At 57.8% G+C, this 27,680-nt stretch overlaps 2 protein-coding genes across 7 annotated transcripts in view; one reads left to right on the forward strand and one right to left on the reverse strand.

Annotated features, from left to right (window-relative positions):
- Nucleotides 1-277: 277 nt before the first annotated feature.
- Nucleotides 278-8,478, forward strand: B9D1 (B9 domain containing 1). Of its 3 annotated transcripts, XM_061143628.1 has the most exons (8): nucleotides 289-432; nucleotides 1,773-1,841; nucleotides 2,576-2,687; nucleotides 5,176-5,272; nucleotides 6,109-6,171; nucleotides 7,674-7,739; nucleotides 7,950-8,017; nucleotides 8,286-8,478. In XM_061143628.1, the coding sequence occupies exons 1-8, from the start codon at nucleotides 370-372 to the stop codon at nucleotides 8,426-8,428; spliced, it is 681 nt and encodes a 226-aa protein (XP_060999611.1). In that variant the 5' UTR covers nucleotides 289-369; the 3' UTR covers nucleotides 8,429-8,478. The 3 variants fall into 3 exon arrangements, with proteins under 3 accessions (XP_060999613.1, XP_060999611.1, XP_060999612.1); XM_061143630.1 differs by lacking the exon at nucleotides 1,773-1,841 and having other exon boundaries at nucleotides 278-432; XM_061143629.1 differs by lacking the exon at nucleotides 7,674-7,739 and having other exon boundaries at nucleotides 290-432.
- Nucleotides 8,479-9,411: 933 nt separating this feature from the next.
- EPN2 (epsin 2) overlaps nucleotides 9,412-27,680 on the reverse strand; it is a 52,072-nt gene continuing 33,803 nt past the window's right edge. For 2 of the 4 annotated variants that reach the window (XM_061143626.1, XM_061143623.1), the window contains 7 exons: nucleotides 21,787-21,899; nucleotides 20,422-20,514; nucleotides 19,566-19,743; nucleotides 15,672-15,845; nucleotides 15,342-15,428; nucleotides 13,132-13,344; nucleotides 9,412-11,910 (listed from right to left, as the gene is read on the reverse strand). In XM_061143626.1, coding sequence (XP_060999609.1) covers nucleotides 11,618-11,910; nucleotides 13,132-13,344; nucleotides 15,342-15,428; nucleotides 15,672-15,845; nucleotides 19,566-19,743; nucleotides 20,422-20,514; nucleotides 21,787-21,899 — 1,151 coding nt within the window. In that variant the 3' untranslated portion in view covers nucleotides 9,412-11,617. Of the gene's footprint in view, nucleotides 11,911-13,131; nucleotides 13,345-15,341; nucleotides 15,429-15,671; nucleotides 15,846-19,550; nucleotides 19,744-20,421; nucleotides 20,515-21,786; nucleotides 21,900-27,680 lie in introns of all 4 variants that reach the window. The other 2 variants (XM_061143624.1, XM_061143622.1) reach the window with 1 other exon arrangement.

The following is a 27,680-nucleotide window of genomic DNA, read 5'->3' on the forward strand; positions in this document are numbered from 1 at the left end:
GGACCCCCCGCCCCTCGGCGGCCTCGGGCTCCAGTCACACGCTCCAGCTGGCAGCGCGGTGGTCGGCGCCCCGGCTTCAGGGCCGCCCTTGGGTCCGGCGGGGCCGGGTCTGAGCGGACACATATTCCCCGGCGATGGCCTGGGTCCCGCACCACCATCCACACTCGCTCGGGTGTCCTTAAGCCGACCGCCGCTCAGACGGACCGGACGGCTGAGCCCCGCCTCCCACCGCGCCCCTCCGACTGCGCCTGCGCGCCACCGCCTTGTGCACGATTTCCCGAAGCTCCCGCTTCCCTGAAACTTGTCCCGTGCGCCACGCCGTCGTCTCCAGGGCAACCCGGCGCCTCCCAGCAACCGCGCGGCCCGGCTATGGCGGCCGCGGGCCCCAGCGTCTTCCTGCTCATGGTCAACGGGCAGGTGGAGAGCGCCCAGGTGAGCGGCCGTGAGTCCTCCAGGATCGAACCTCGGGGGAGGGAGCCAGCGTGACAGGCTTGGCGAGAGGTCGCGCGGACCCTCCGCCACGAAGTGCGGTGGGGAAACAGGCCTGGAGGGTTGAGCCAGGCCGAGGCCAGAATCGGCCCGGCCTGCGTGAAGACTAGGGCAGGGGCCTCCATCCACCCCGCGACCCTCAGCTTCTCCGACGCGGGTTGGTCTGACACAGCGATGGTGGCAGCTGTCCTGACTCAGAGGGTGTGTGTGTCCGACGGAAGGGGACAGTGCTTTCCAGTCCCCTGCACGTCCTAAGAACCCTTTGTTATTACTGTAAAACATGATATATGCCTGTCTTTTTGCCCAGCCCCTCTCAGCCAGTCCTCACAACTCTGTGAAGTAAGTATTACTTGCATCCCCATTTTACAGATGGGAAGTTGCCCAAAGGAAGTGGCAAAACGAATTTGAAACCTGGTCTGATGTCAAAGCTTTGCTGGACTTGCCTTTCCAGGCTGTTTTAAAAATATTATGATTATATTGTGAGGACTAACCGAGGTGGTCTAGGTAAAGCCCCTTGGGGTATGTTAGTGGGCATCTCTTGCCTTTCTGTTTCATCAGGGTTGCTGCCCCACGCTCCCACCCTGCCCACCTCCCCCTTGGCCTGGTGCCCAAAGCCAGCTTCCCCTCTTCTGCTTTATCCCAGCAGGCGCCTCAGCTAGGCTGGGTCACATGTGCCTGTGTTCTCAGCAGCCCCTCATCCCCACTCTTCCTCCCCTCTGCTCAGGGCTGCTCTGCCGGCTGTCAGCTCCCACCAAGCCCTGTGTCCTGGGAGCACCTGTCTTCTAGACCTTTCACTTCAGCACCATTCCTTAGACCCTCCTGTGCCCACCCTGCTGCCAGGTGCTAGGGACACAGAAAGCCCACACACCTGTCCCATGTTCACAGTCTAATGGAGCTGAGAGAAATAAACATGGTCAGTGCTGTAATGGAGCACCAGGGGCTGTGGAAGCTGGGATGTGGCTCCAACAGCCTGGGAGTCAGGGCAGGCTCCCCAAAATGTCAGTTTTGAAGGGTGAGCAGGAATACTCCAGGTGAAGGAATGAAAAGGGCACGTCGTACAGATGTCAGAGCCTAAGCAAAAGCCTGGGGGCAGCAGTGGCCCTGGACTATTCCACATCTTGGGCCCAGACCCTCCAATGAACGTATTCACGCCCCCTGCTGGCTCAGCCCCTGCCCCCCAGGTGCCTCATGTCCAGAGCTGCTGGTGGCTGCACCCGCCTAGCCAGCAGGTGGTCACAGCATGCATCCCTGTGAGCAGAAGCTGTGTGTGCTTATTCCCACAGTTTCCTGAGTATGACGACCTCTACTGCAAGTACTGTTTTGTGTACGGCCAGGACTGGGCCCCCACAGCGGTAAGCTGGGCCCTATGGCCTCCCAAACTCACAGCTTTTGTGACTGGAGGGGTTTCTGAAGGCTCCATCGCACCCTTTCCCCTCCCAGTTCAGAACCAGTTAAGAGTTCAGGGGTGGCACACATGTTGAGTTTGTTCCCAGTGAAGCCAGGGCAGAGAATGCAGAGATCCCTGATCCACCCCTAAGGCTGTGGTCACTCCTGGGCCCTGCCCTGCAGTGAACAAAGCCAGACCAGCCCAGCCTTGCTGGGGCCACGTGCCTGAGAGGAAGACAGACACGGGGCAGCAAATGCTCCAGGCTGTTGGCTAGTAGCAGTGCTGAGGGGAAAGTGAAGGCAGGAAGGGGAGGGATGAGAGGCCAGAAAAGGCCTCCTTAAGACCGTAACTGAGCGTAGAGCTGAAGGAAGCAGGGGGATCGGCCAAGTAGAAGGCTGTAGAACAAACCAGCCAGGCAGAAAGACAGAGGAGAGGGCAACAGCCTGCTGGACTGTCCCCTCCTCTGCAGGAGGTGCAGGTGGAGCTTGAGCACCTAGAGAGGGGAGGGACCTCAAGGTTTCAGGCCCTAATGGATAGAAACCCTCAAAGACCTAGGAGCCACTCTGTGACATCTAAGGTCCCTTTGTTTGGCAGAAGATGGTGATGAAAACAGTTCTCAGCTGCCACCTCGGGGGTGGGGTGGGAGGGCGTGGCAGCCTGAAGCTAGGACACTGGCCGTCACTGTCATTGTCCTTGCAGGGACTGGAGGAGGGCATCTCACAGATCACCTCTAAGAGCCAAGATGCGAGGCGGGCGCTGGTGTGGAACTTCCCCATCGATGTCACCTTTAAGAGCACCAACCCCTATGGCTGTGAGTCTGCAGGCCTCCCTGCCCATCCCTGGGGCCCTCTACCATGTCAGGCGCTCTCAGACACCTGGCTGTTTTCCCCTCCTTCCCACTTATTTGTGTGCACTTGACCTTTCCGAGGTTCTAAGGAAGTCGCTGAGGTCCAGCCTGAAACCTTGGGCAGTGACTGCCTGCGAAGGGCAGAGCCTGGTGTCTGGGGCTTAGCAGTCTGGCCCCTCAGCGGCTCTCCCCCGTCCATCACTACTGTGCTCCTGCCAGACCCGAGCCCCGTGCTTCTCCTCCAAGACCCTGCCCTGAGCCAGGGGTAGGCCCTTCTCTCTGCCATGGGCACCCGGCCCTCATCCTATTTCTGACCTCCCAAAGTTCTCCTTGCCAGTGTCTGCAGGGTTTGTTGTCCACTGTACCTAGTCTTCAGTGATCACTGTTACTTAATTAGTGCTAGCTGCGTGCAAAGCCTGGCTCGCTCCATAGAGCTGTGCATGCTCTCCACGCGTGGGCTTGGCCGAGCTGTGAGATACTATCTAGAAGGCAGGCTTCTTTCCATGTCTTCTCTTTAGGAAACCAAGACTCAAAACAGTGGCATCATTTGCCTTCAGCTTCACCTCGAGTAGCTGAGCACGGATCTGATTTCACAGTCCAGGCCTTCATGCTGTATGCGGCTGGCGCCCAGGCTTAGTGGGTGTGGAGGGTCTGGATCGCAGGTCTAGAGCAGAGGCTGCCTGGTGACCCTTCTGGGCAAGACGGCTGCTGTCCATGAATAAGAAACTCCCATTGGCTTCCTGGAAGGCAGCACTAGGTAACATACCAATCTTCTGCTGCTGAGGACAGATGAATAAAGTACTTAAAAGCAAAACCAGAAAATAACCACATGAAGGCATCAGACAGGCAGTGGGGCATGGAACTTTAGCTGCCGAGCTCCAGGAGCAAAGCAGGGCTCCAGAGAGGCCACGCCCCCACTCCCCCCGGGAGCATTTGCCGATTCTGGCAGAGGTGATGGAGATGCCCGTTGAGATTTTTGTCGGCCAGATACCAGGCTGTAATTATACAGCACAGTGAGGAGGGCACCAGGACAGACAGATCCATACGGAGCCCCAGGCAGAACTGAACCTGTGCAGACAGCTGGTTCATGACAAGGGGCAGCGCAGGAGGGGCAAGGGGACTTGAGAGTGGTCTGAGTGACCAAGAAACCGGACAAGGCCTCAGGTTTATTTTAGGAAGAACAGTTACAATTAAGGAAAATGCAAATGAAAGCTAAAGTGAGGAGCTTCCCTGGTGGCTCAGTAGAGAATCCACCTGCCAGTGCAGGAGACACGGGTTCCATCCCTGGTCCGGGAAGATCCCACATGCTGCCCCACAACTACTGAGCCCAAGAACCACAGCTTCTAAAGCCCTAGAGCCTGTGCGCCGCAGTGAGAGAAGCGTCCACAGTGAACAGACCCGCACGTCACAGCAAAGAGCAGCCCGGCTTGCCACGACTGGAGAAAAGCTCACAGTGATGAAGACCCAGCGCAGTCAAAAATAAATACAGTCATATAAGAAAAAAAAGAGCTAAAGTGAGTGGCCACAGTGCAGGCACCAGAACAGCCCAATCAGGAAGCTTGAGGATGCCAAGTTGTGGTGAAGGGTGCCAAGCGGTGGCTCAGGGAACAAGGCCGGAGTGGGTGCTGCACTCCAGGGAAGCAGCTGGGGGGACATGTGCCGAGCCCCTGCTTGACTGTGTGCCCCACAGACACGCTAGCTGGGACCAAGTCAAGCAGACCCTGTAGGTGACGTGGTTTGGTTACATCTCGTGAACACTGAGTCCAAGAGGCTGAAAGCAGTTACCTATGCACTGTTCCATTCCCATGGTACAAAGTTCAGAACACAGGCAGAACCAAAGGACCGGGCTTTGGTGGTGAAACCTTAGGAAAAGCAGTGACAATCTCTGAACGGCCCTCTCCCGCCCCAGGAGTACTTCCTGTGGGTTGGCTGCGCCCCACTTCCTGCCTCCACCAGAGTGGCCCAGAGCGGAGGGAGTTCTCTTCTGGGCCTCCAGGGGGCAGGACTGCCCGTCGGGAACACTGGGAATTTAGGATTCCAGAGGAAGGGTGTGCAGGCCTCTGCTTCCCCTCTGTCCTCCTGGACCGGACCGCACACCACCCTTCCCAGAACCCGCCCCACTGGCCCGAGTCTGACGCCCCCTCAGAAAAAGAGGTCCCAGGACCAGACCCCACCCGATCACACGTGGATGCCTGCTGACTTCCTGGGTCTGTGGACAGCGGAATCAGACAGCATCTTGCGCAGGGCATTGGCCAGTACTGGCCAGCTGCCAGACTCTGCCCGCCTCCTGAATCCTGGGTGGCAGAAGCCCCTGGTGCGGGTTGGGGGGTCCCCACATCCACCCCATTCTCCATCAGCCCCACACCTGGGGGCTTCGAGGACTGCGGCCCTGCTCTCTGCCTTGCTCTTCCCAGGACTCCCCACGGGCTGAACCCTGCCTTGTCGTTCAAAGGGCCGCAGATCGTGCTCAGCGTGTACGGGCCGGACGTGTTTGGAAATGATGTGGTCCGAGGATACGGGGCAGTGCATGTGCCCCTCTCACCTGGCCGGTAGGTCCTCCCTCCAATGTGCTCCCTGGGCCGCTGGCCGCGCAGCTTTGGGAGGTGGGCACCCTCTGCCAGGCTCCTCTCCAGAGGAACCCACCTGGAGGTGGGGAGTGGATGGGGCCTCGCAGGGGTGGGGGCACAGCCCCATCTGGGAGGAGGCAGGGGTGTGGGGGGTCCTGGGCTTCAAGAGGCCCCAGGGGTTGGAGTTGAGACACTCATTCCTTCTTTCCTTCCTGAGAGCCTGCCCAGCCGCCGCCTTTGTGCGCAGCCCTGCTGGCCTGAGGACGCTGTGTCAGACACGTGTGAGCTCAGGGCCCTGCCCTCGGCAGCTCCCAGTAGTGGGCAGGGGTGGAGAGTTGCAGCTCTGTCTTATCCAGCCCAGTGACAGATGTAGACACAGTGCAGACAGGACGTTCTGGGCACAGGGGGGCCAGGCGGGCCCTAAGTAGCTGGACTAGGTCAGAGGGGGCAGAGGGAGGAGGCACAGCAGGCAGCTGAGAGGTGTTGGGACAGGACCCGCTTGCTGATCACAGTGGGTGGGACCCTGGGGGCTGCTACGGGCTTCCTGGAGGAAAGGTATCCAGGCTGGGCCTGGAGGACGGTAGCACAGGGGGACACTGGGGAAAGGCAAGACCCTGTGAGGGCACAGCCGAGCCAGGGCTGGTGTCTGAACCCTCACATCCTCTGGCTCTTGAAAACAGGCAGGGCTCTCAGGAACTTGGCACTGGAAGGGGCCTCGGCTTTGACCTCTGGGCACTCCGGCTCGCCCCTCACTGGAGGCTCAGAAAGTTCCAGCACTTTCCCTTGATTCAGCACAGCTGTGAAAACATTTGTTTCAGGCACAAAAAGACCATCCCCATGTTTGTCCCAGAATCTACATCTAAACTGCAGAAGTTTACCAGGTGGGTAGACGCCTATCCCCGCTGTCCCTGGGGCGCCCGTCCTGGCCTCGGTGGTCGGAAGGAGGGCTGTCACATTCCCCCACCCCCCTTGTCATGCTGGATACCTTTGCATGAGGGGCCTCTGCCAGGAGGTGACATCTGAGCAAGGCCTAGAGCCAAGGGTGGGGCCGTCGTGGCAGAGCCCAGAGAAGGTCACAGGCACAGGGAGTAGGTGGTGGACTTGGCAGCGCAGCCAGTGGGGGCCGGACACCAGGTCTGGGTGAGACCAGCCGAGGCCTCTGGCCCCTTCCCTCATCCAAACAGGAGCTGGAGGGTGGGTGGGCCTGGCTGGCTGTCGGGGGTAGGGATGGAGAACAGTCAGCTCAGCTGCCGGGTGGGCGGGCAGGACAAGGGGAACATGGCCGGAGCCTTGCTGGCTGGAGGAAGTTTCCTGAGCTCTGAGGCCTGGGAAGCATGGCTGGGTGCTTGCTGCCCCTGGGAGCTCCTCTGGAAGCCACTGTGATGGGGCCAGTGTCTGCTGGAGGTGACATCACCACCCACGGGGCAGTTGCAGGGTATCAAGGGCCTTGTGGGTCCACACATCCTGGCCATGTCCACACTGCTCGGGGGAGAACTGTGGGCCCCCGTGTGCCGTCTCCCTGAGGAAGGGGCTTCTGGCTGGGGAAGACCTCACTGCTGACCTGGTGGTAGCAGGGGTGTCTCCTGCTCTTCTTGGGTGGGGGGGTGGGGGGTGCTCTTGCCCTGGCTGGACTGTGTGAGCTTGGATGATGGAACCCAGGGCAGCAGCTGGATTGACGGACCTCCGCAGGCCAGGGCCCCTGAGAGGCTGCTGAGAAGCTGGCCAAGCAGCCCCTCCACGCACCCCCTCTCTGGGTGCTCTGCTCCCAGGCACCCTTCCTCAGCCTGCTGCCTACCCACTCCCCTGCGGCTGCTTCCTGTGGCTACTGTGACCAGTTACCACGGACGTGGTGGCTTAAAACCGAAGACATCAAGTTCTCTCAACAAGATCTCCTGTCTCTGGGGCCATCACTCAGCCCTTCCAATCTGATGCTCAAGGGTTTCCCCAAGATGCCACCACATGGGCGACTCAGGCACGTCTCTGCCCTGAGGACAGAGTGGCGCTCCTGCAGCAGCGTCTGTGCTTGGCACATGCTGGCCCGTTGGGCTGCTTCCCCAGCTCAGCCCTTAGCGCAGCCTGAGAGGCAGGTACACATGGAGCCCTGCTCCTCTGACGGGGAAACTGAGGTGCAGTCAGTCAGTGAGGCTCCTCCCTACCCGCCGTGGCCCACATCCCTCGGTGCCTGTGTGGGTGCAGAGGAGCCAGGCCAGTGCCACCTCCCTGCCGTTGGGAGCAAGGTGGGAGGATACTCTGCCCAGGCGGGAGGCACAGACGTCTTGGCCAGAGCCCCATCAGGTAGGGCCTGTGATCACGTCCCCGGGACACTTGGGAACACTAGGGCCCAGAGTCGGGAAGCGACTTGTCTCGGGTCCCGCTCTACTAGGACGACAGCGGAGAGCCCAGATCTTGTTCCTCTGCCCACCCCCAAGGATGGCTGCCGGACTCTGGGGTGAGGCCCCCTGGGTTTAGGCCACTCACCCTCCCAGCCCTAGCCCTCCCTCTGCTTTTGCCCACAGTGACCATACCTGTGGACGGCGTCCAGCTGAGGAGGAGGGTGGCGTGGGGAGGCTCCGCCCCTGGGAAAGGGCTGGAGGGAGAACCCATGCCATGTCTGCAGGACCCCAAGCTCCCTTGCTCACTTGCTCCCCTGTCTTCCCAGCTGGTTCATGGGACGGCGGCCAGAGTACACAGACCCCAAAGTGGTGGCTCAGGGGGAAGGCCGGGAAGGTAAAGGTTCACCCCTCACCCTGGGCAGGGTGGGTCTGGAAGGGACCAGGTGGGCCCTGAGGAGTCAGATGGGTGGAGCAGGGCCCAGCTCAGAGGGGTTGCCACTTCCATCGCCCCGTCCCCAGGGCAGTCCCTTCTCCCAGGGAGGAATGCGGGCTGGGCAGTGTCGCCCCCACTTTCCAGGAGGGAACACCGAGGCTGCAGATTCCGAAAGCAGCCTGGATCTGTCTTTGATCCAGCTCTGCTGACTCTGTTCTTCTGTCCCCAGTGACCCGTGTCCGTTCCCAGGGCTTCGTCACTCTCCTCTTCAACGTGGTGACCAAAGACATGAGGAAGCTGGGCTATGACACCGGGCCTCCGGACACGCAGGGCATCTCAGGGCCCAGCCCGCCCCAGGGCCTCCCCCGGTGAAGGCAACAGCCCTCTGCCCAGCGATCGTACAATAAAGTGTAACCACTTCAGAGCCCAGGCTGGGGCTGCGCCACCTTCGCAGCACATCCCCTGGGAGCAGGGCCCGGGCCTCAGCTCAGAGGGCACCGCCCATGGACACTGCACAGGACGGCCACCAGCACACGAGCTTGGACTCAACAGCGATCCCACGGCTCACGACTGTGTGCCCCTCACACCTCGACATGCTCAGCCCTAAAACCTGCCCGTTCAGTGCCTGGCACGTGTCACACTGACCATGCTCCATGGCTCCAGTTCCATGGATGCCCGCCACCCTTGGATGGGACAGGCTGAGAGCCTCCCCAGGTGGGTGGTGGTGCAGGGGTAGAACCCACTTGCCCTAAGCCAATGCCGGGCCACCTGACTGCCCACCAGCAGCTTCAGGGGAGCCCTCCGGGCAGGTCACAGGGCTCGCCCAGTGTTCTCTCCCTGGCAGGATTTGAGCGGAGCCCCCGGCCTGACATTCTCCCACTTCCTCCGTAAACCAGAAGTTTATGCTGCTCAGGGCCACTCCCCCTGTCCCAACTCATTGTGCACCCTGGAACAGGCAGCAGGACGCTGGCCTTCTCTGCATGAGTCCTCTCCTGCTCTGACCTCTGCTCCACAGGCGCATCCCCCGTGGCCCCATCCCAGCTCCCACACACCCCTGGCCATCAGACCAGCCCACAGCCACCAGACTCCAGCCGCCCTTGACGCATCCCCATCCACCTGGACGGTCCCTCCCTGACATGGCCTGTCTTGCTGCCTCTCCCTTTTAATGACCTTGACCTGTACCCCCAGGAGCTCCCCAGTCCACTCCTTCCCCAATGCTCAGGCTCACACAGGCACTGGGACCAGCTCAGTGGCCAAGCTGGGTGCAGGTGGGAACTGGCTCCTGAGCCAGCCCCTCGCGATGTTTCGGGATTGATGAGGGTGGAGGCAGGGGAAGGACACAGCCAGAAACTGCATCATGATACAAATGATAAATTATATTTATACAGTAAATAAGTATCAACAGTCAATACAAGTTCGACACCAGCCACCTGCCCCTGGACTGAGAAGGGCTGGGCGACACCCCCACCGTGGCACCTGGCAGGGGGCACTTGATAGCACACGTGCCACACTCGGCAGTGCCAGTGGCTTCATGATCAGTGCAGAGGGCAGCGGAAGAGCCCGGGGACGGGTCTGAGCAGGGCAGGAGTTGAGGCTGTCTGGGCCTCGGAGGCCTGCGTCACCTCATGACGGGCTCTTGACTGATGAGGGATTGCTGGCCCCGTCACCCAGTAGTGTGGTCCTGCCACCTGTGCAGGCGTCAGCCCATCCCTCCCTGGGGGAGCATCTTGCCCCGAGCCCACCCTCCCATTGGCCGCTGGGAGAGGAGAGCCAGACAGGCCTTCCTGATGACTGGAGCCCACAGTCCAGCCCAAGTCTGTGGGCTGGAGGTGGCCCCCGAGAGGAGCAGCAGGGTGAGCTGGCCAGGCTGCGCTGTCAGCCTCCCATGCCCAGCTCTGCAAGCAGAGGGACCTGGTGTTACTGCCCCTGGTGCCGGAGGCGAGACGTCCGCTGTGGAGATGGAAACTGACGTGCCCACCAGGCCAGCTACCAGACGTGGGACTCGGGGCCAATGTCCCTGCTCTGGGGAGTAGTGAGTCTCCTCTGATCTTTGTGACTTAATACTTTTTTAAATTGTGGTGGGTGGGACAAAGGAAGCCAGGGAGAGGGAGGTAAGATTAGTGCATGTTTGTTAATATCTTTTCTGTATAAGAGTGATTTTTGTTCCTCTCCAAAGAAAGAGATGGTTATTTCTACATCGCAACGTGTCTGGAGGGCAGGTGAGTGTGTGGGAGCCAGGCCTGGGCCGCAGCCCGTCAGCCTAGGGCTGCCCCAGGAGCCACAGCAGAGCCCCACTGCCCCTCGACAAGCTGCCAGCACTGTCCCCACCTCTGCCCTGAGGGTGGAGTTAAGGGGGAGGTCACAGAGACAGGGTTCCATCCCATGTTTCTACTGTAAACACAAGTCCTGTTAACTGCATGCCTTCAGTCACAGAAGTTAGCTGATAAAACCTGGTGAGTCACATTCATATGTTAGATTTTGTTTTTAACTTTCTTCATGTTGGTACATCAGTAAGAAAAATAGCCTCTCTCTTAGGATCTAGCCAAAAAGGCTGAAAGTCAGTTTGGTAATTTACCAAAAAAGGGAGTTAAAGGAAAAGGCAACTGGAGGCTACAATTTTTTGTTACTATTGTAGATTTTTCTTTTTTTTTTAAATATCATCTTTTATGTGTAATCAAATTCCCATATTTTTCCTATAAAGAATTTGCTTTAGTTTTTCCATAAGGCATTTTTTTGTCTCTTCGTATTTAAATTTTTTTACAGAGTTAAAACCATAAATAAGAGAATTTAAACCACTAACATGACACTGCCAATATCTTAATTCAGCCAGACCTGGTAAATTCTATCAAAACTAGACAGTTAAATAAGAACCACGTTATAAAAATATTAGCCAAAAAAAGACTATTCGATAATTCTGCAAACTCAAATATGAAACTACTAAACAAAATCTGTGCAAACGCATACAAGCATGGAGCACGTGGCAGGGCTACGCTCAAGTTAGTTTAAAGCTTCTCTAGTGGATTTAATTCAAGAGTTGTTCCACGGTGGTGGCGTTCACTTTGAACTCATGCATGAGTCAAAGAAAAGTAAAACACGCACAACCGCGTCCCCAAAAGGTCAGTGTCTGAGGGCACCAGTACTCCATCCAGTCCATGCCTGGGGCTGCCCAGGGTGTCCCCAGAGCTGGGGGTGGGGGCTGGGTCCCGGGCGAGGGTGTCCCAGAGACCCTGGGCTGAGGCTGGACTGGCACTGCACATGGCCACCGCCTTGGCCAAGCCCCCAAGAGCTGGCAGATCCCCACGGAGGCAGCACGGTGGCCAGGCTGGGTCAGGGGACCCCCACACGACACATGCCTGGGGACCTGCATGCTGTGTGATGCCTCTGTCTGCCGCCACCACTCGCCCCTCAGACTGAGGCCCGGGACCAGAGAGACACCCTCTGCTCAGGAAGCCAGACGGGACACCATGACACCCATCCCCCTGCTCCCCGACCCCTTCCACAAGCAACAGTCCCTGCTCGGCGTCCTCGGCATGGATGCTCTGCACGGGTCCCGGCCTGGCACTAGAGGAGGAACGGGTTGGTTGTGCCGGTGGCCTGAGTTGCTGATGGGGGTACGCCCAGGCTGCCCACCATGTTCATCGCAGCAGGGCCCAGCGGCGGCAGGGAGGAGCTGCTGGCCCCCAGGGCTGGGTGGGAGGCTACGGAGGTCATGGAGGCCACAGGCTCCACTCCTGGGCTGGGCCCAAAGGATGCACTGCCCCCTAGCACTGGGCTCCCCCGCAGCTGGTTCAGCGTCAGTGGCTGCGGCTGGTTCACCTGGAAGGGGTTGACGGGGGCCGAGGCCGTGGGGGCACCTGGGGAGAAAGTGGGAGGGGCAGTGGCTGTGGTCAGAGCAGCAGTGTCCCTGGGCCCCAGGGCTGGACTGCAACGCCAGAGAGGCCACCCAGGCAGCCCCACCTCCAGGCATGATGTCCAGAGGAGGAAACTCAGGCTGTGAGGAGCCAAGTGATGGGCCAGGCTCACAGGGCCCAGTGTCTATTCCAGGCTGGCACCCTGGGCACCATCAGCAGCAACCACAGGTGGGGGGAGAGAGCGGAGCCACGGGGGAGACGGGACGAGCAGTGCAGCCTGAGAGCAGTCCCCATATGCTGCACCCGGGGACCCTGACCTCATGAAATCTCTGAGAAGTCCACGGTCAACGAGAGACACAGATCCCTATCCCCTCAGGAGCTCACGGCTGGGGGTTCTGCACTTTTGCTAGAGAGTCTCAGAACTCAGCCCTGCCAAGTCCTCAGGCCAAATGCCCTGAACATGACCTGTTCCTGTCCTTGGAGAGCCCAAGGAAAACTCAGGGAAGGGTGGGGGCTTCCTCAAGGAAGAGGGTTGCCTGGACTGGGGCCGAAGGGTAGGTCTGACCCTCCCACCCAGGGAGAAGCAAAACAGCCTGGCCGGTGGCACAGAGCATGTGGCAGGGATGGTGAGTGGCTCACACAGCTGAGGGTGTGAGCATACAGGGGCTCGGGACTGGGGAGGGACACGGGGCCGTGGCCACCGACTTGAGGGCTGGGGCCTGTCCTGCAGCCTTGTGGAGCCCCTGAGGGTGGAGGGCCCACCAGTAGGGAGGATGGGCTTGGGACGGAGGGCGGAGTTCTGGCCCCAGAAGAGGCAGAACCCAGAGCAGGGCCAAAGTGAGGGTCCCTGGAGCACGGCTCGACAGAGGGCCTAGGTACACTCACCCGGAACAGGGGCAGCCAACTCTGGCTCCCCTGGGCCCCAGCACTGGCCCAAACTGGTGCTCGCTAGAGGGTCTCCCTGGCTGGGGGCACCAAGCCAGGGGCAGCTTCTGCTCGGTGGTCTCAACTGAGAGGAGGGGCTGTATGCCAGTCCCTCAGGAGGCCCCCGAGAGGCACCAGCACTGGCAGAGGGTGCGGGCGCTCCAGAGCATGCTCCCCACCTGCCTATGGCCTGTGGGAAAAGTCCACCCAGGGTTGGAGGGGAGGTCAGTGCCCATAGGCCTGCCCCAGGGCCACTCTCAAGAAGGGTGGATGGCTGGGGGAACCCAGGAAGCCACATACCTGGTGCCAGGAAGGGGTTGAGGGCCTGTGCTGGTGGGGCTGGCCTGGTTACCAGCGAGTCCAGGTTAACCAGGGCCGCATTGGGGCCCAGGAAGGACTCTGGGGTTTTCCGGGCACCACTGGGCTTGCTCGAGGCGACGGTCAGGGGCTGAGATTCAAAGGGATCAGGGCTGGAGGTTCCATTGTTCTGGGCCGGCGGAGAGGCTGCCTTGGCTGCAAGACAAGGACACACACGGACTGATGAGCTTGGAGGGCAGGGGCCCAGGACAGGTGCATCCCACCCTGCAGTGTCCAGAACCCAGATGTCCTCAGATGCTGCCTTGCTGAGGATGTGCACGGCTGCCCCAGAGGATAGGACATTCATGGCAGGGCTTGCCCAACAGCCCCAAACTGGAGCCGCCGGTAGGCACAAGGCAGGGCTCGCACCACCAGACCCGAGTCCAGGGACAAAAGGCGCGATGAGGGAGAGACCAACCGAGAGAAGCAGGGACCAACAGCGGCACTGGCTCCACACACATGACGACAGCATTGTGGGCTGGTGGCTACGCGTGAATAAATTACATCTTTTGGATGTTTTCATTTTCTAGTTTCTACAACGAACATGAATCTCTCAACAGTAAGAAAGCAAGTGGTTTTTAAAAATTCAGCCAATAGAGGGTGTGCTGAGACAGACCAGCAGGACATGGATGCTCTGCCAAGATGTGAGAAGGCAATGTGGATGCGGGTTCCTAGAAATGGTGGCATCCTTGCTTGTTGTTCCTGCAGCCCCACGTCCAGGAGCCCGGTCTCGAGAACTACCACAGAGACACACAACCTAAAGTCAACCTGAAACGTCCTCCCCTAAGCAAAAGATTCAGTAACATCGCTGAGATACTACAAAGCTGTTTCTAAAGGATTTTTTTATGCTGAGAGAAAATGTTTTCAATCTGTTCTTCCAAAGTCGTGGGGGCAGGACTGGACTCTCTCATGCCAGTGTGAGTTCAACGACAAAGGCCATACGTAAGAGCTCACGAAAGTACTGGAATGAAGCTCAGTGGCCACGAGCACATGGAAGAATTGGAAACGATTCTCATTTTCTTCCGTAAGCTTTTCCAAATTTTCTGATACAGTGGAACTCCTCTGGAGTTGGGGTAAACACTTCGCAGGCCCAGGGAAGCATGTTCAGACTTCTCACTAGGCGCAGGGAGCAGGTATGGACAGTTAGGTTGTGCTTTGGCGGTGGAGGACACACAGAAGCTTGCTGCTTTCTTTGTGTGGCAAAACAAAGAGCCCAGGAAGCAGCAGTTCTAAGGTGCTTCCGGCCCCTCAAGCTGTGAGGCCTGGGGGTGGCTCGGGGTGCCAGGCTGCCCCTACCTTAGACCAGCCCAGCCCGGCAGTGGGAAATGGGGAGGGGGAGCCAAGAGGAGAGAGAAAGGAGAAAAGTTACTCTGATAGGAGGGGTGGCCCCGAGGATGCTCTGTCCCCAGCCCTGTGGGGTGTATAAAGACGGCATCCAGCCCCTCCCTCTGCCCTCTACCCCAACCCCTCCCAGCCTAGGGGCACACGGGGAGGAGTCAGGCTTCCTGCACAGTGGCTGATGGGCAGAGTGGGAGCTGCTTGTGTGTGCATATATCTCTGTGTGTGCACGCGCACACGTGTATATGTGTGTCTCTGTGTGTGCATGTTTGTATGTGGATATATGTATGTATGTGCATATATCTGTGTGTACATGCGCACACACACTTGTATATGTGAGCTATCTGTGTATGTACGTGTCTTTGTGCGCGCACATGTACGCCTGTGTATGCACGTGTATATGTGTGTCTGTGTGAGCATGTGTCTCTGTGTGTATATGTGTGCATATATCTGTGTGTGCGTGCCTCTGTGTGTATGTCTGTGTCAAAGATGCCTGCCCATACAGGGACCTAAATGGTCTAGAAAAGGGCGCCTCTGCGGAGCTGGGAGGAAGGCAGATGGAGGTGGGGCAGGGGCCATGCGGGGCTGGAAGCCAGGGCAGTAGCCTCTGCAGGCAGCCCCAGGGCAGGAGGCCAAGGCGGCCCAGCGAGAGGACAGAAAGCTCAAGGGCATCCACTGCTGCCCCGAGTCACCCCAGCTCTGAGTCAGACAAGAGGAAAGTGCGTGGAGTCGCTGGGCTCACGACTGTCATCCCTGCGGAGAGGGGGTTGGTCAAGGGCACAGGACCACGCGAAAACCACCACCACCTCATGTACCTGCTTTTTTTGAAGTTCGGAGGTTGTCAAATTCAGAGAAGTCATCTTTAATTGTACCATTCAAGTTGTTGAAGAGATCGAAGGACCCTGGGGGAGAGAGTGGTGGTGACTGCAGGGGGCCTCCACTTTCCGGCCTTCCACTGCCCACCTGGGCTGGGGTGGGCCGGCATCTCTGCCGCTTGTGGGGAGAACCGGAGAGCCAATTGGAGGGGGGAGTGGTGAAGCACAGGCTTGGGTTACCAGGTGGGCAGGGCGGGGACCAGGAGAGGGACTCCCCATGCAGAGTGGGGTGCTCAGACCGAAGCAGAGGAGCCAGGAAGGGGGTCTCACCAGAGGAAGACACAGGCTTGGCAGCCGAGGCTGCAGCCCAGGGGTCAGCGGCTTTCCCAGCGCTGGGGGCTGGCTGCTGCGGGGTGGCCCAGGGGTCCGAGCCCTTGGGAGCAGAGTGTGTGCCGGCTCCAGTGGGTGCCCCCCAGGGGTCGACAGAGGCGGCTGGCTTGGCACCTGTGGAGAGGTAGGGTTGGCTCGAAGATGCCTGCTGAAAGGGCTGGGCAGCCCAAGTGAGAGGGGGAGGGCCAGCCCTGGGTGGTAGGAGCACCCGGGGGGAGAGGGCCACAGAGCCTGCTAGCAGACCCGTGTGGCTCGGAGAGCACAGGGCACACACCTGGGTGCCAACACAGCAACTCAGCAGGTCTGGACAGGCTCTTCCCTGAAGGACAGACAGACTTCTACGCTCGGAGACTGTCCATGGGGAGGGGGCTGACTCCAAGAGCACCCACGTGCCAGCTGCCCCCCTCGGAGCATTGCAGGTGCCCGCACCCTGCCCCTGCGCCCCGTCCCAATGGTCAGCACCTCCCCTTGGCGAGCGGTGCGGGGCCCCTGAATCAGGTGCCCAGCAGACACACAAGGCTGTGTTCACGTGTCTTATTTGGGAGGCTCAGCTGTGCTGCTTTCCTGCTGTGTGACATTCTGCGCTGAGACAGAAGGCAAGGCAGGTGTGCTTGTGTGGCCGCCGCTCCCCAGGAGCCCCTCACAACTCCCCCTGCCCCGGCCCCGAGGTGCCGACTCCATTCGCCTCCCGAGGGGCTGCTTTGCTCCATCATGCTCATCGGTGGGGTTCTTTCCACATCTAGCTGCTGATTCTCTTCCATAAGTTACAAACATTCTCCTCACTTGCGGCCTTTCCCTTCACCTTCCTTAAGGGGTCACTTGAAGAATGGAGAAGTTCTCAACTGGGATGGGGCAGGACCCCCGGATTTTCCTCTGATTTGTGCTTTCTGGGACACGCAGGAGCTCCATCCCCACACAGGGCCTCAGTAATACTTTTTACTTTAGTTTTTATTTCCATAAGGGATTTATACAATTTTTGTAAAAGTTAGTCCTAGGGACTGGTATATTTTTAAAACTTCATTTTCTAATTGTCTTTTTGTTATGCAGAGAAACAACTGAAGTTCACATAGTAATTTTTGTATCCAGCAATCTTAATTGCTAAACTCAATTCTAATCACTGAAATTCATCCTATTTATTCTCACAGTAATTCTAATAATAACTCTCAATTCCAATAAACCCCTCCCTGGTAGCTATGCACACACTCCCAATCTCTCATAAAGGATGGCGGCAGAGCTCTTCGAGTTCCTCCTCTTCCTGTCTTGCTATGCTGGCCAGGACCACCCGTCCCAACACATGGCAGAGGCACAGGCTGCGTCCAGGTCTTGCTCTTAAACATTTACCATTAAATGGCTCCATTGACCATGACGGGCTTTCTCCTTTCAGAAGCTGATGATCAGGTTACAGAAGCTCTGCATTATTTTAAGTTTGCTAAGACTTTTGTAATGAACAGCTGGTGAATTTTGTCAACCTGTTTCTGCCTTTACAAACATGACTGCATGATTTTTCTCTTTGGGTTTATTAATATGGTACATTAATACATTTCCTGGGGATTCCCTGGTGGCTCAGTAGTAAGGAATCTGCCTGCCACTGTAGGAGATGCAAGCTCAATCCCTGGGTTGGGAAGATCCCCTGGAGAAGGAAATGACAACCCACTCCAGTATCCTTGCCTGGAAAATTCCATAAACAGAGGAGCCTGGCGGGCTACAGTCCATGGGGGTCGCAAAGAGTAGGACACAACTTAGCAACTGAACAACAACAGTACATTTCCTGACTTGGTCCTTGCAAATAAAGTTTTTCATAATGAACTATATCATTTTTATGTTGTTCTCATTTTGATTTTGTAATTGCTTCTTTGCTGAGGGTTTCTGCATCTATATTCCTAAGTGAGCCTGGCCTGACATGTCTGTTCTCACACTGGGCATCTTCTTTTTGGTTCTGGTATTAAGGTTGTGCTAGCGCACAGGAGTCTGTGTGAAGGAGAAGTGCTTCCTGTGGGGTGTCAGACCTCCCAGCAAAGCTTGTGCAGTGACCTGGCGGTGAGGGGGAGGGGCATAGCTGACTCCTTTAGTGACTCTAGGACTATCCTGTTCACAGGTGTCCTTCCACCAGTGTGGCTGAGTGTGACTTTACCCACTTTGTCTAAGTCCTCAGGTTTGACAGCACAGAGTTGGTAAACTCTTACTCTCTGCTGAGTCTCAGCAGGATCTCTCTTGAGGACGCTGGCTCCACTGCTGGATGAAGCTGGCCCAAACGTAGAGCCACCTGTCTGCACTGGGGCCGTGTATGACTGGTGTCCTGCCCATCAGACTGCCTCCTTGACGTACTTGGGGTGCAGTCCCGCCCTGCAGCCCCCATGCCACCGCCTCACACAGCCCAGAGTAAAGTGCATGAGAACCAAGGAGCTGGCCCTGGGTCGGGCAAGGAGCAGCAGACAACGAAGCGGCAGTCCACAAACCACATGAGGCCTCAAACCACAAACGGCCACCCCAGCTGTATTCTGATGAGCTCTAAACATGCTCTTAATTTTTTAAATTCACTGTCAGCATTTAAAGGTTTGATTTGAAAATTTAAGGCTATGGACTTTCCTGGTGGTCCAGTGATTAAGACTCTGCCTGCGAATGCAAGGTACCTAGGTTTCATCCCTGCTCCGGTAAGATCCTGTATGCCATGGAGCAGCGAAGCCCGGAGCGCCACAACTACTGAGCCTGCGCTCCAGAGCCCATGAGCTCCAACTAGAGACAGCCTGTGCGCAGCAATGAAGAGCCAGCACAGCTAAAAATAACCATTCTTTGTTTAAAAAAAAAAAAGTCAAGGTTTCAATCTCTTACTGCTCAATGGTTATACAAAATATGATTTAATCTATAAAATGGAATATTACTCAGCCATAAAAAGAGGTGAGGTAAGAATGTGTGCTACCATGTGGATGAACTCTGAAAACATGCCAAGTGGAAATCACCAGGGCCATGTGCTGTGTGATCCCAAGGCAGGGCCATTACCTGTGCCTGTCCCGGTCCCTGCATGGGAGAAAGGAACCTGGCATTTGGTACACTTCAGCAAACTGCTAGGGAACTGAGCTGAATACAAAAGATGGGGTTCTGTTTTGGAGAGACAAAGGCCCCAAGAGACATGGGCACAAAAGACACATCCAAAGTTGCAAGACAGGATGTCCACACATCAGCCATGGCAGCAGGGTTGAGTGTACCTGGGGGGCTCCCAGAGCGGCAGGCTGGCTGGGTAACTGTCACAGAGCCTGTAGCCAAGCCCTGCCCAGCAATCAGGAAGCCCATGTGCCCAAGGTCTCCACCCAGATGAAACAGATGGGGTCACGCTCATGTCTGAATCACCTGTCACAAGTTTACTTTACGGTGGCATTAAACAGAACTCTAAAATGTTCATTTAGCCTATTAAACAGATTTGCTATTGCTTTAAATAACAAGTAAGTAAGTAGAATTACTTTAATTTGGTCATTTAAGCATGTCATAATTTCTAGCTAATCAAAGCAACTCAACTCAGACATTTCACGCCATATAACAGTTTCTTAACCCAGGTACAATCCTGAGGCTGACGGTTAATGTGAGTTCCAGAGGAGGGACAAGCCATTTCCAGTACATGTGGGAAGCAGAGAAGAAATGTGCCCAAGCAAAGTTCCTCACAACAGGACGAAACGGAGCTCTGAACCACTGCCCTCAGGAGGGCATTACAGGAGGTGTGGAGGCCTGGACACCCACCCCGTCACCTGGACCCAAGCCCACCGCTGCCAGGTGAGCAGAGTGCCTGTAGCCCCTCCCTCATCCAGCAAGTGAGCAGGGGAGATGTACCAGGGGGGTCTTTACCGAACGACGGCCAGGGGTCCGCAGTGCTGGCTGGGGCTGCCGGCGCGCCCCAGGGGTTGGTCTGGCTGGCAGAGGTGGACGGGCCCCAGGGCTCCGCCTTCTGGGCAGCAGGGCCCGCACTGGGCAGGGCATCCATCAGGTCCAACAGTGTAGTCTGCTGCGGGTGGGAGCTGTGTTGCTGCGACGAGCACGGAAGGCGACAGGTGAGCTCTGCTGCCTGGCGGCACATGTCCACCCATTGCCTGCACCTACCCGGGCTTCTCCCAGAGAGAAGGCCTTCAGGGGCCCAGAGGACCACAGGACTCCCACTGCCCCACATCACCACTTCCCAGTGAAGACCGGCTCCACCCTACGTGCCACATGCCCTCTGTCGACCGGTCCTCAGGGTTTCCTGGGAAAACGCAGGTTTTGCCTCTTTCCAGGTGCTGTCCGCTGACGCACCTGGCCCCACAGTGGCCAGCATCACCCAAGGCCCTCTCTCCTGGGGGCTGGCTCACCCTTCCATTCTCATGGCCATCCTGGCTGCTGTCCGCAGCACTGTAACAGGGTGGGGGGCCCCAATGGAGCCCCTGGCCCTGGGCGGGGGAGAGGGGGCTCTGCCTTCCGATAGGAAGGTGAGGTTGTCGGGAGCAGAGCGACTAGTCACCTTTAGGTCTCAGAGCACTTGATGTGCAGCTTACAAAGCAGTGGCTGGAGCCATATGCTTGGGGGGTGGGGGGACCAAGAAGGGGTCATGGGGGCCCACCACCCAGGCAGAAGTGTGCACTCCATCCTCTCCTCACTCCTGCTGTCACACCATGGGGGCAGGCTTGGGAGGGTCTCACACAGTGACCTCCCAGCCCCGTGAAGCACTCACCTCTTTCTTTTTTGGAACTTTAACCGTGTCTCGGCGGCTCTCCTCCAAGGCCATCTGCAGCCTGAGGTCATCGCCCCGCCTAAGGCGCTCTTCCTGTGGAGCACAATGAACCTCGAAGCTGGTGGTTATGGCCACAACATCACCACCCAGCTAGGCCCTCCCGCCACAGCCGGAAACTAAAGCTGTATCGCCAGTCACTTCAGAGGAGGGTCTGAGGACAAGGTGGACAGGGAGTATCTCCCATCCCCTCTGTGCGCCTGGGGTCCCCACCCACCTGTGTGACTCCCACCTACTTCCAGTCCCACCAGGGAGCCCAGGGCACAGACACCACCAGAGAGAAAAGGAACACTTCTAAAATGCTTTTTCTCAAAGTGAAAATGACTTTAAAATTCTAATTTTGGAAGCAATATGTCTCTTCATAAAACACAAATAATCGGGAGGGGGAAAAAAAAAAAACAAACACAAACAATCCAGAAAGGAATTGGAAGAGGGACAGGTCACAGGCCGTTTCACCCTGACCCCCACTGTGCTCCCAGAAAACAAGTGTGTTCCTATTTTTGATTTCTAACAGAAATGGTCCACTGTATTTTATATTTATTCAAAGCACAGTCACCATATGTAAGACTGGGCAGCTTGAGCTTTTACAAATGGATAATATAATGATTAAATGTAAGTGAATACACTCATTGTGTCTTATTTACTCTAAGATGGCATGAGGAACCACACTGGATGGGCACGTCCATCCACCCCGTTTTCCCTGTGAGCTCTCTGTACCTCCCTTGGGCTGCCAGGGGTGGGGCAGGACCCACAGGGAGGTCATGTGGACCAAGGGGCCGCCCTGGGAGCTGTCCGCTACTGTGGACCTTACAGGATACTCCAGTCACAGGGGGACTAGCCACTCTGGGACTGACAGCTGCCTCCATGTGACCCCCTGCCTGTCCCTCATGGCACTTTAAGCGAGAGGGTGACACAGCCATGCCACCCTGCTTCGCCCTTTTGAACCACAGGACAGCAAGTCAGGGCTGAAAGCAGCAGCAGAGGGCCAACCCCTCTGAAGGTCCTCTGGGCTGCTCCTTCCCCTCCTTCTCCATCTTCACGTGACACATGCTCGTAACACGTGTCTGTCCCTGGACGTTAGCGCTCTGCTCTCCCGGGCCCTCCCTCCAGCCTCTGTCTTATCCTTTTCCAGGTCCAGATGCTCTCCAGCCACCTTGTGGATCGTATTCCGCACACGGGGTGCAGAGGGAGCATCTCGCGAAGCACCTCTGACAGACGCGTCCCCAGGACCGATGTCCTGAAAGCCTTTGCTCCGTGTGGCTGTGCCCGGGCCCTCCCCGCTGGTGGCGTGTCCCTGCCAGCACCCACCTGCTCGGCCACCTCTCTGCTCATGGCCAGCGCCAGCTGCAGCTGCAGCTCCTCCTCCCCACTCGTCTGAGGCCTTGCCTGTTCCAGCTCTGAGGACACCCGTGGGGATGTGGCTGTGGGGGAGGCAAAGTCACCGTGAAGGACCCGTGTTCCCCCGTCAGCCACCCGCTCCCGCCTCACACCCAAAGGTCCACCTGGGCGGGGAAAGGGGGTGTCTGCGACCATCCCAAGGTCACAGTTGAGGAACATCACAAGCACGCCAGCCACCCAGCACCCACCAAGAAAAATATCCTGGGGCACAGGCACGGCCAGTTCCGGCCTCTCGAGGATCAGACCTGCCTCCATGGCAGAGCTGCACAGCTTCAAGGAGGGAAGCTGAGTTTTTACAAGATTGAGGGCACAGTTCTGGAAAAGTTGGGTCATTATTCAAAGAAGCCCAAGGCCTCTGTGGACTCACGGGTCTTCTCAAGACCTCCTGACCTCAAGACCTCCTGACCCCAAACGCTGCTTCAGCCTAAATCTCCCACTTAAGTCTGCCTCTCAGGATCTGCTTCTTTGGGAGAAATTAACTGGTGGGGAAGAGCTCCAATACTGAAGTTTCTAGATAGCTGTGTTCTGGCTGCAGTGAGTAAGGTGGGAGAGGCAAGACTGAGCTGGGGTCCCTGAGCAGTCCAATGGGCAAGGCCGCGGGCCAGTTTGGGGCAGCCTGTAAAGGGCGACATCTTGTCCTACATTTAGGAAAGACATGTGAACACAGCGAGGAGACTGCATCTGGAGCAACCAGGCCTGGAGCATAGTGTGTTCACTATGATTCACAGTCAACCAAGAGAAATGGTTAAAAAAAAAAAAAGGCCAACTGCCTCATGTGTACCCTTAAGCTAATAAAGAGGTCAAAGAGCAAAAAACGCTGCAGTTATGGAAAAAACACAAAGATGCTTTTCTAAATAAAATCAAGTCCAATCCAGTCCATCACCCCAATTTTCCAAAGCATTCCTTTAGAAATAAAGCTGGATGGTAACAAAATGTCCTCAAATATATCTTAACAATCCGATTTCTTAACAACACCCCCCAACAAAAGCATGTCTGGTCCCCAAAGTTCACCTCTGCCCATCACAGACAGCAGAGTCTGGCGTCCTTGTGCTCTAGAAAGCAATGCCACCACCCAGACTGGCGAGAACAAGGGAAGCGGGACAGTTGGGGACAGTTGTGGGGGGCAGGAGGAGGCTCTCCCAATGACCAGAGTGCTGTCTCATCCAGGTCACGGCCCCATGGGCCGCCCGCTCCCCACCAACTCCTGATGAAAGGTCTCTGAGGCTGCCTCACGAAACCCTCAGTTTATAACAAACCCTTCACATCCACCGTCCTCCACTTACTCCCGAAGGGGAAACCAGGCCCCCAGGCCCCACCCTATATACCCCCAAAGGGCTCTGAACAGAGGGCCCCATCTTGGCAGGGAAAGCTGAACTTGGCTGTGCAGCCACAGAGCCTGACTCGCCTGGGACAGGATGAATGGGCCGGGGCTCTGCAGGGCCGGCCGGAGAAGTGAGGCACCCTGTCCTTGGTGCCTCTCTGCACAGCTGCGCGGCCGGCCCGGCTTCAAATGCAAATGTGCACGTCTGTGTCCCCCCAGCTGACGCTGCTGGAATAATGTGTGGCCGGAACACACGGAAATAGCTCACCACATCAATGTGGAAATCAGACAAAGGGTATTCCCCTAAATGCTGTGGTTTTTATAAGCGGATGCACGGCTCTCGGTCGCGCAGATGGCAGAATTCACAGCCACCAGCCCGGAGTGTCAGCTGAGCGCACACGGACCTCAGCTGCGAGGGCGGCGTCCGGTGGAGACGCTCCTGCCTTAGTGACAGCATCTCAGCCCCACAAAGGGCCTCTTGTGCCAGAGAACAGGACAGTGAGCACAGAGCCTGAAAGGGCCCTCCGGCCACCAGAGCCTGGCCTGGCCCCACTCTGAGGCTCCACCACTCACGGGGCAGTAAGAGAAGCAAGTCCCCTTGGGTCTCTGCTGCTTTCTGCCCCAGCCATGCTCTCCAGGGAAGGCAGGCCCTGTGCACACAAGCTCATCACCCTGGGAGCACGAGTCGCCACCCTTCCCCTGCGGTTGAGACTGACCCGTGGGGAGGAGCACAAAGCCGGCACCCCTATGGTGGGCTCCCATTTGTCCTGCCTGGTCCACCACCCTGGCTGCGGAAGCACAGGGGGAGGTTGGACAGGGAGCCCACACAGGACCACATTGTCTCAAACTTCAGGCCAGGAGGAGAACCAGAAACCCACCCCCAACCTGGTACCTCCTGCAGGGCCACCCCCCTTCACCCTGCTCACCTGCTCCAGGGGCTGGCTGACTGTACCGGGCCCCAAATGCCCCCTACAAGGCACTTCAGGTACACAAGGTTGGGGAATTTTGAAAAAAGAAAGTAAAGCACTCAAGGTAACAGAAAAACAGGAAACTGCCTCTTCTCATTGGTAATGTTCTGCAATTTTCCTAGAGAGCTCTTCAGCGGCATCTGCAGTCACGGGCGTTGGTTGAAGGGCACAGACTGCAGGCCCCCTCCCGCAGGCGGCTCTGCATGGGGACTTCAAGGAAAGTGGGGCACACGGGCTGGAAAGAAGGCAAGGGCCTGGCCATGCAGCTCCAAGAAGACCCCACCTGGGTCTGAGCACTGCCACCACCCCATGCCTGCCAGCTGACAGGGACACCAGGCACCTGGCCTGTCCCCACCCCACTGCAGCAGGGAGCTGCACCCTGATGCCACCACTCCAGGCTTCTGCTTCCAAGTCTGTGAGGTGAGCGATGGGAGGGACGGGAGGGGCAGGAGGGGCAGGAGGGCCCGAGACAAGCTGCTCCCACCCTGGGGGTTGGCCCTGCCCAGGTCACTGCTCTCCACTCCACCCACAGCCACAAGACACCCCCTGTCTCATGGGGCAGAAACTATAGATGGACACCGCGGTGGCTCAAGGCCTACATGGGCTGAGGACTGTGGTTCTGGCAGCCGTGGCCTCCCCCTCCCTTTTCTGTCAGCCACCAAGGGAGGGGCTGCGGAGCCGGCGCTGAGCCCAGGGCCACTTTCTGCCCCCCGGTGATCAGGTCCCTGTTCAGCTAAGTTCCTTCCTCATCACTGAACTGCAATGAAGTGCTTACTGGGCCTTCCTCAGCATGGCGACATCTTCCTGTGCTCCACAGGCTGTTTCCTGAGTCAGCGATGACCTCAGCCACCGAGGACACTCCCACACGGAGCAGAGGCTTCTGACCCTGTCCCCTGGGAGACCCACCAGGCCCGCCCGCTCCCAGCTCACAGGCAACAGCAGGAAAGACTGTTGTTAGTCAAGTGAGATGAATTATGAGAAAATAAGCTCAGATTACCCCAGGTAACGTTGAAAGAGAGAAATTACATAAATATGTTGTGGAAATAACATGTCCACTGACTCAATGGACATGAGTTTGAGCAAACTCTGGGAAATGGTGGAGGACAGGGAAGACTGCTGTGCTGTAGTCCATGGGGTCGCGGAGTCAGACATGACAGAGCAACTGAACAACAATGTTGTGGAAAAGCCAAAAAGGTGCAAGATGCGAAGAGACTGAAGTACCACCACAGCTGGGTGACCTTTAAGACAAGAGGGGCTGGACCATGACCATGCTCTGCCCTTTGCCCACCACTCGACAATCCTGGCAAAACCCTGTCTAGATCCCAATGCAGACTCTACATCTGATTCCAGTTCACAGAAGCACAGGAAAAGGACTGAGGCAGACAAACCCCGACCAAGGGCCACTTTGCAGGACGGCCGGCCCAGCATCCCAGCACATGAGGGTCGTGAGCACTGTTATACTGAAGGGACAGCATCCCAGGTGGTCTCAGTACAGACAGCTGGCTGTACGTCACAGTCAGAACAGTGGGCAGATGGGCACGCGGGCAGGGACGAGATGGCCCAACGACTGCTGTCCACTCCATCCACTGTCGGGTTATGGGGGAGGGGAGATGCCAGAGCTTGTGTTAAATACTTCAGCGTAAGAGGAAGTAAGGGCCGCCCCATTCTTCCTGCCTCTATTCCTCTTCCCAGAGGAAACAGCTGTTGACATTTTCTCATGATTCCACTCAGAAGACATACACGCACGCCCTGCACATCGGCGTGCTTTCCTGACTCTCGCCCACAGGCCCCCTCAATTCCTGCCATGTGTGAGCTCCACCTCACCGCATCCCCACCCAGGCTGACGGTCTCAGCCTCAGAGAGGCAGCCCTGGTGGAGGGTGCGCCTGGAAGTCTGGGCCCAGACCCAGGCTTGCCGCTGCTCAACCCCCTGCCGTGGCCTCCTCCTCCACAGGATGGGAGACAGGGTCCCCGCGGCTTGGGCTGCTGTGAGGACCAGACAAGTTCCTACAGGGGGCACCTGGCCCAGCGCCTGGCGTGTGACAGTGGTACCACACCTGGCGTCTTGCCCAACCCTCAGCCCAGGTGGGATCCTGCCTCCCAATCCACCCCAAAACCGGGGCTGAGGCCCAGAGATGAGGTGGCTTGCCAGGGTCCCGCAGCCACAAGGGACAAAGGCCAGCCTAAGGCCTTGCTCTTCATCATCACTGCTTCCCACAGAGGAGGGAATCGGGGCCCAGGAAGGTCCCAAGGCCACTCAGAGCCAGCAGGAGAACTCAAGAGCCAATGCCATGCTGTCCCCATGCCCAGCCTGGGGGCAGGCAGCAAGGCTGCCAGGCAGAGAGCAGGTGGGGCTTCACCAGGTTCGACAGCCTTGCCCTGCCCAGGGGCCAAGGCAGAGTGGGCCCAAAGGTGTGAGGTCCTGACCCCCAGCGCCTCAGAACACGGGCGGATTTGGAAACGGCTATGGCAGAGTCCTTAGTGAGTGGTTAAGCTGAGGTCACACTGGAGCAGGTGGACCCCACATCCAATGTGACCTGTGTCCTTACAGGCAGGGAAGAGATGGGGGCGAAGACATGAGGGGAGGGCAGCAGCTGTGGCCCGGGGACACCGAGGAGGCCTCCAGCAGCAGAAGCAGAGACAGCGCGAGGCCGGACGCTCCCTGTGCGTGCGGGTCTCAGAGGCGCAGGCCTGTGCACACCCTGATCCAGGGCTTCCAGCCTCCACAGGGGACAAGACCCGTGTCAGTGCTGCTGCAGCCCCAGGTCCCAGGCTCTCCCAGCATACACATCTAGGCCCCACCTCCCCGCACACTCCTGCCACGGGGAGGAGCTGCCCCTCGACTCTCTACTGCTCACCACCCACCCTTGGCCCCTGCTCTGTCACCCCTGCAAGGGCCCTAGAATCCTCCAGCTCCTTCCTGCCCTCAGACCATGCCCTCCTTCCAGCCCTCAGGCGGGCAAGAGAACCTCGGCCTCCCCTCCAGGGTCGGCTCCAGAGCCGTCCCCCAGCACATCCTCCCCACTGGGATGCTCCGTGCGCAGGGGTTCTTCTCAGCCTGGCTCAGCGCAGACACCCCTGCCCCAGGGACCCAGAGCCCGCAGACTGGGGGCCTCACCTGTGCTCCACACCTGCCTGCAGCCAGGCCGTCTCCCCGACCTGCCTCTTTCCACGCACTTGTGTGTTCATTTTCTAGTTTAGTTTCCAGTGAGCAGAAGCTGTGACTCCCAAGGGCACACCTCACACACTGGGCCCAACCATCCTGAGGTACGTGAAAGCCGAAGCCCAGGAAGAAAGGAGGCAGCGCGGACAATGGTGGGGATAGGCGGGCAGACAGAGATGAAGGCTGCCCTGTCTCTGGCTGGCAGGGCTCAAGAGACCATCCTGTCTGTGCTGCTCTCTTTGGGCTGCAGGGTAAATCCTGTCCGATACAAGGTCATCAGCTTGCAAGGTGGGAGCTAGAAGCTTGTCCAGAATAGGAAGCCATTTTTTCTCCTTGCTCTTTCCTGGGGGTCC

This window comes from Dama dama, chromosome 5 (genome assembly GCF_033118175.1).
Source record: "Dama dama isolate Ldn47 chromosome 5, ASM3311817v1, whole genome shotgun sequence".
NCBI lineage: Eukaryota > Metazoa > Chordata > Mammalia > Artiodactyla > Cervidae > Dama > Dama dama.

Coding starts and splice junctions, on each gene's coding strand:
- B9D1 (XM_061143628.1), top strand. CDS start 370: ATGGCGGCCGCGGGCCCCAGCGTCTTCCTGCTCATGGTCAACGGGCAG. Junction 1,842..2,575: donor AGGACTGGGCCCCCACAGCG/GTAAGCTGGGCC, acceptor TTGTCCTTGCAG/GGACTGGAGGAGGGCATCTC. Junction 7,740..7,949: donor GATGGCTGCCGGACTCTGGG/GTGAGGCCCCCT, acceptor CTGTCTTCCCAG/CTGGTTCATGGGACGGCGGC.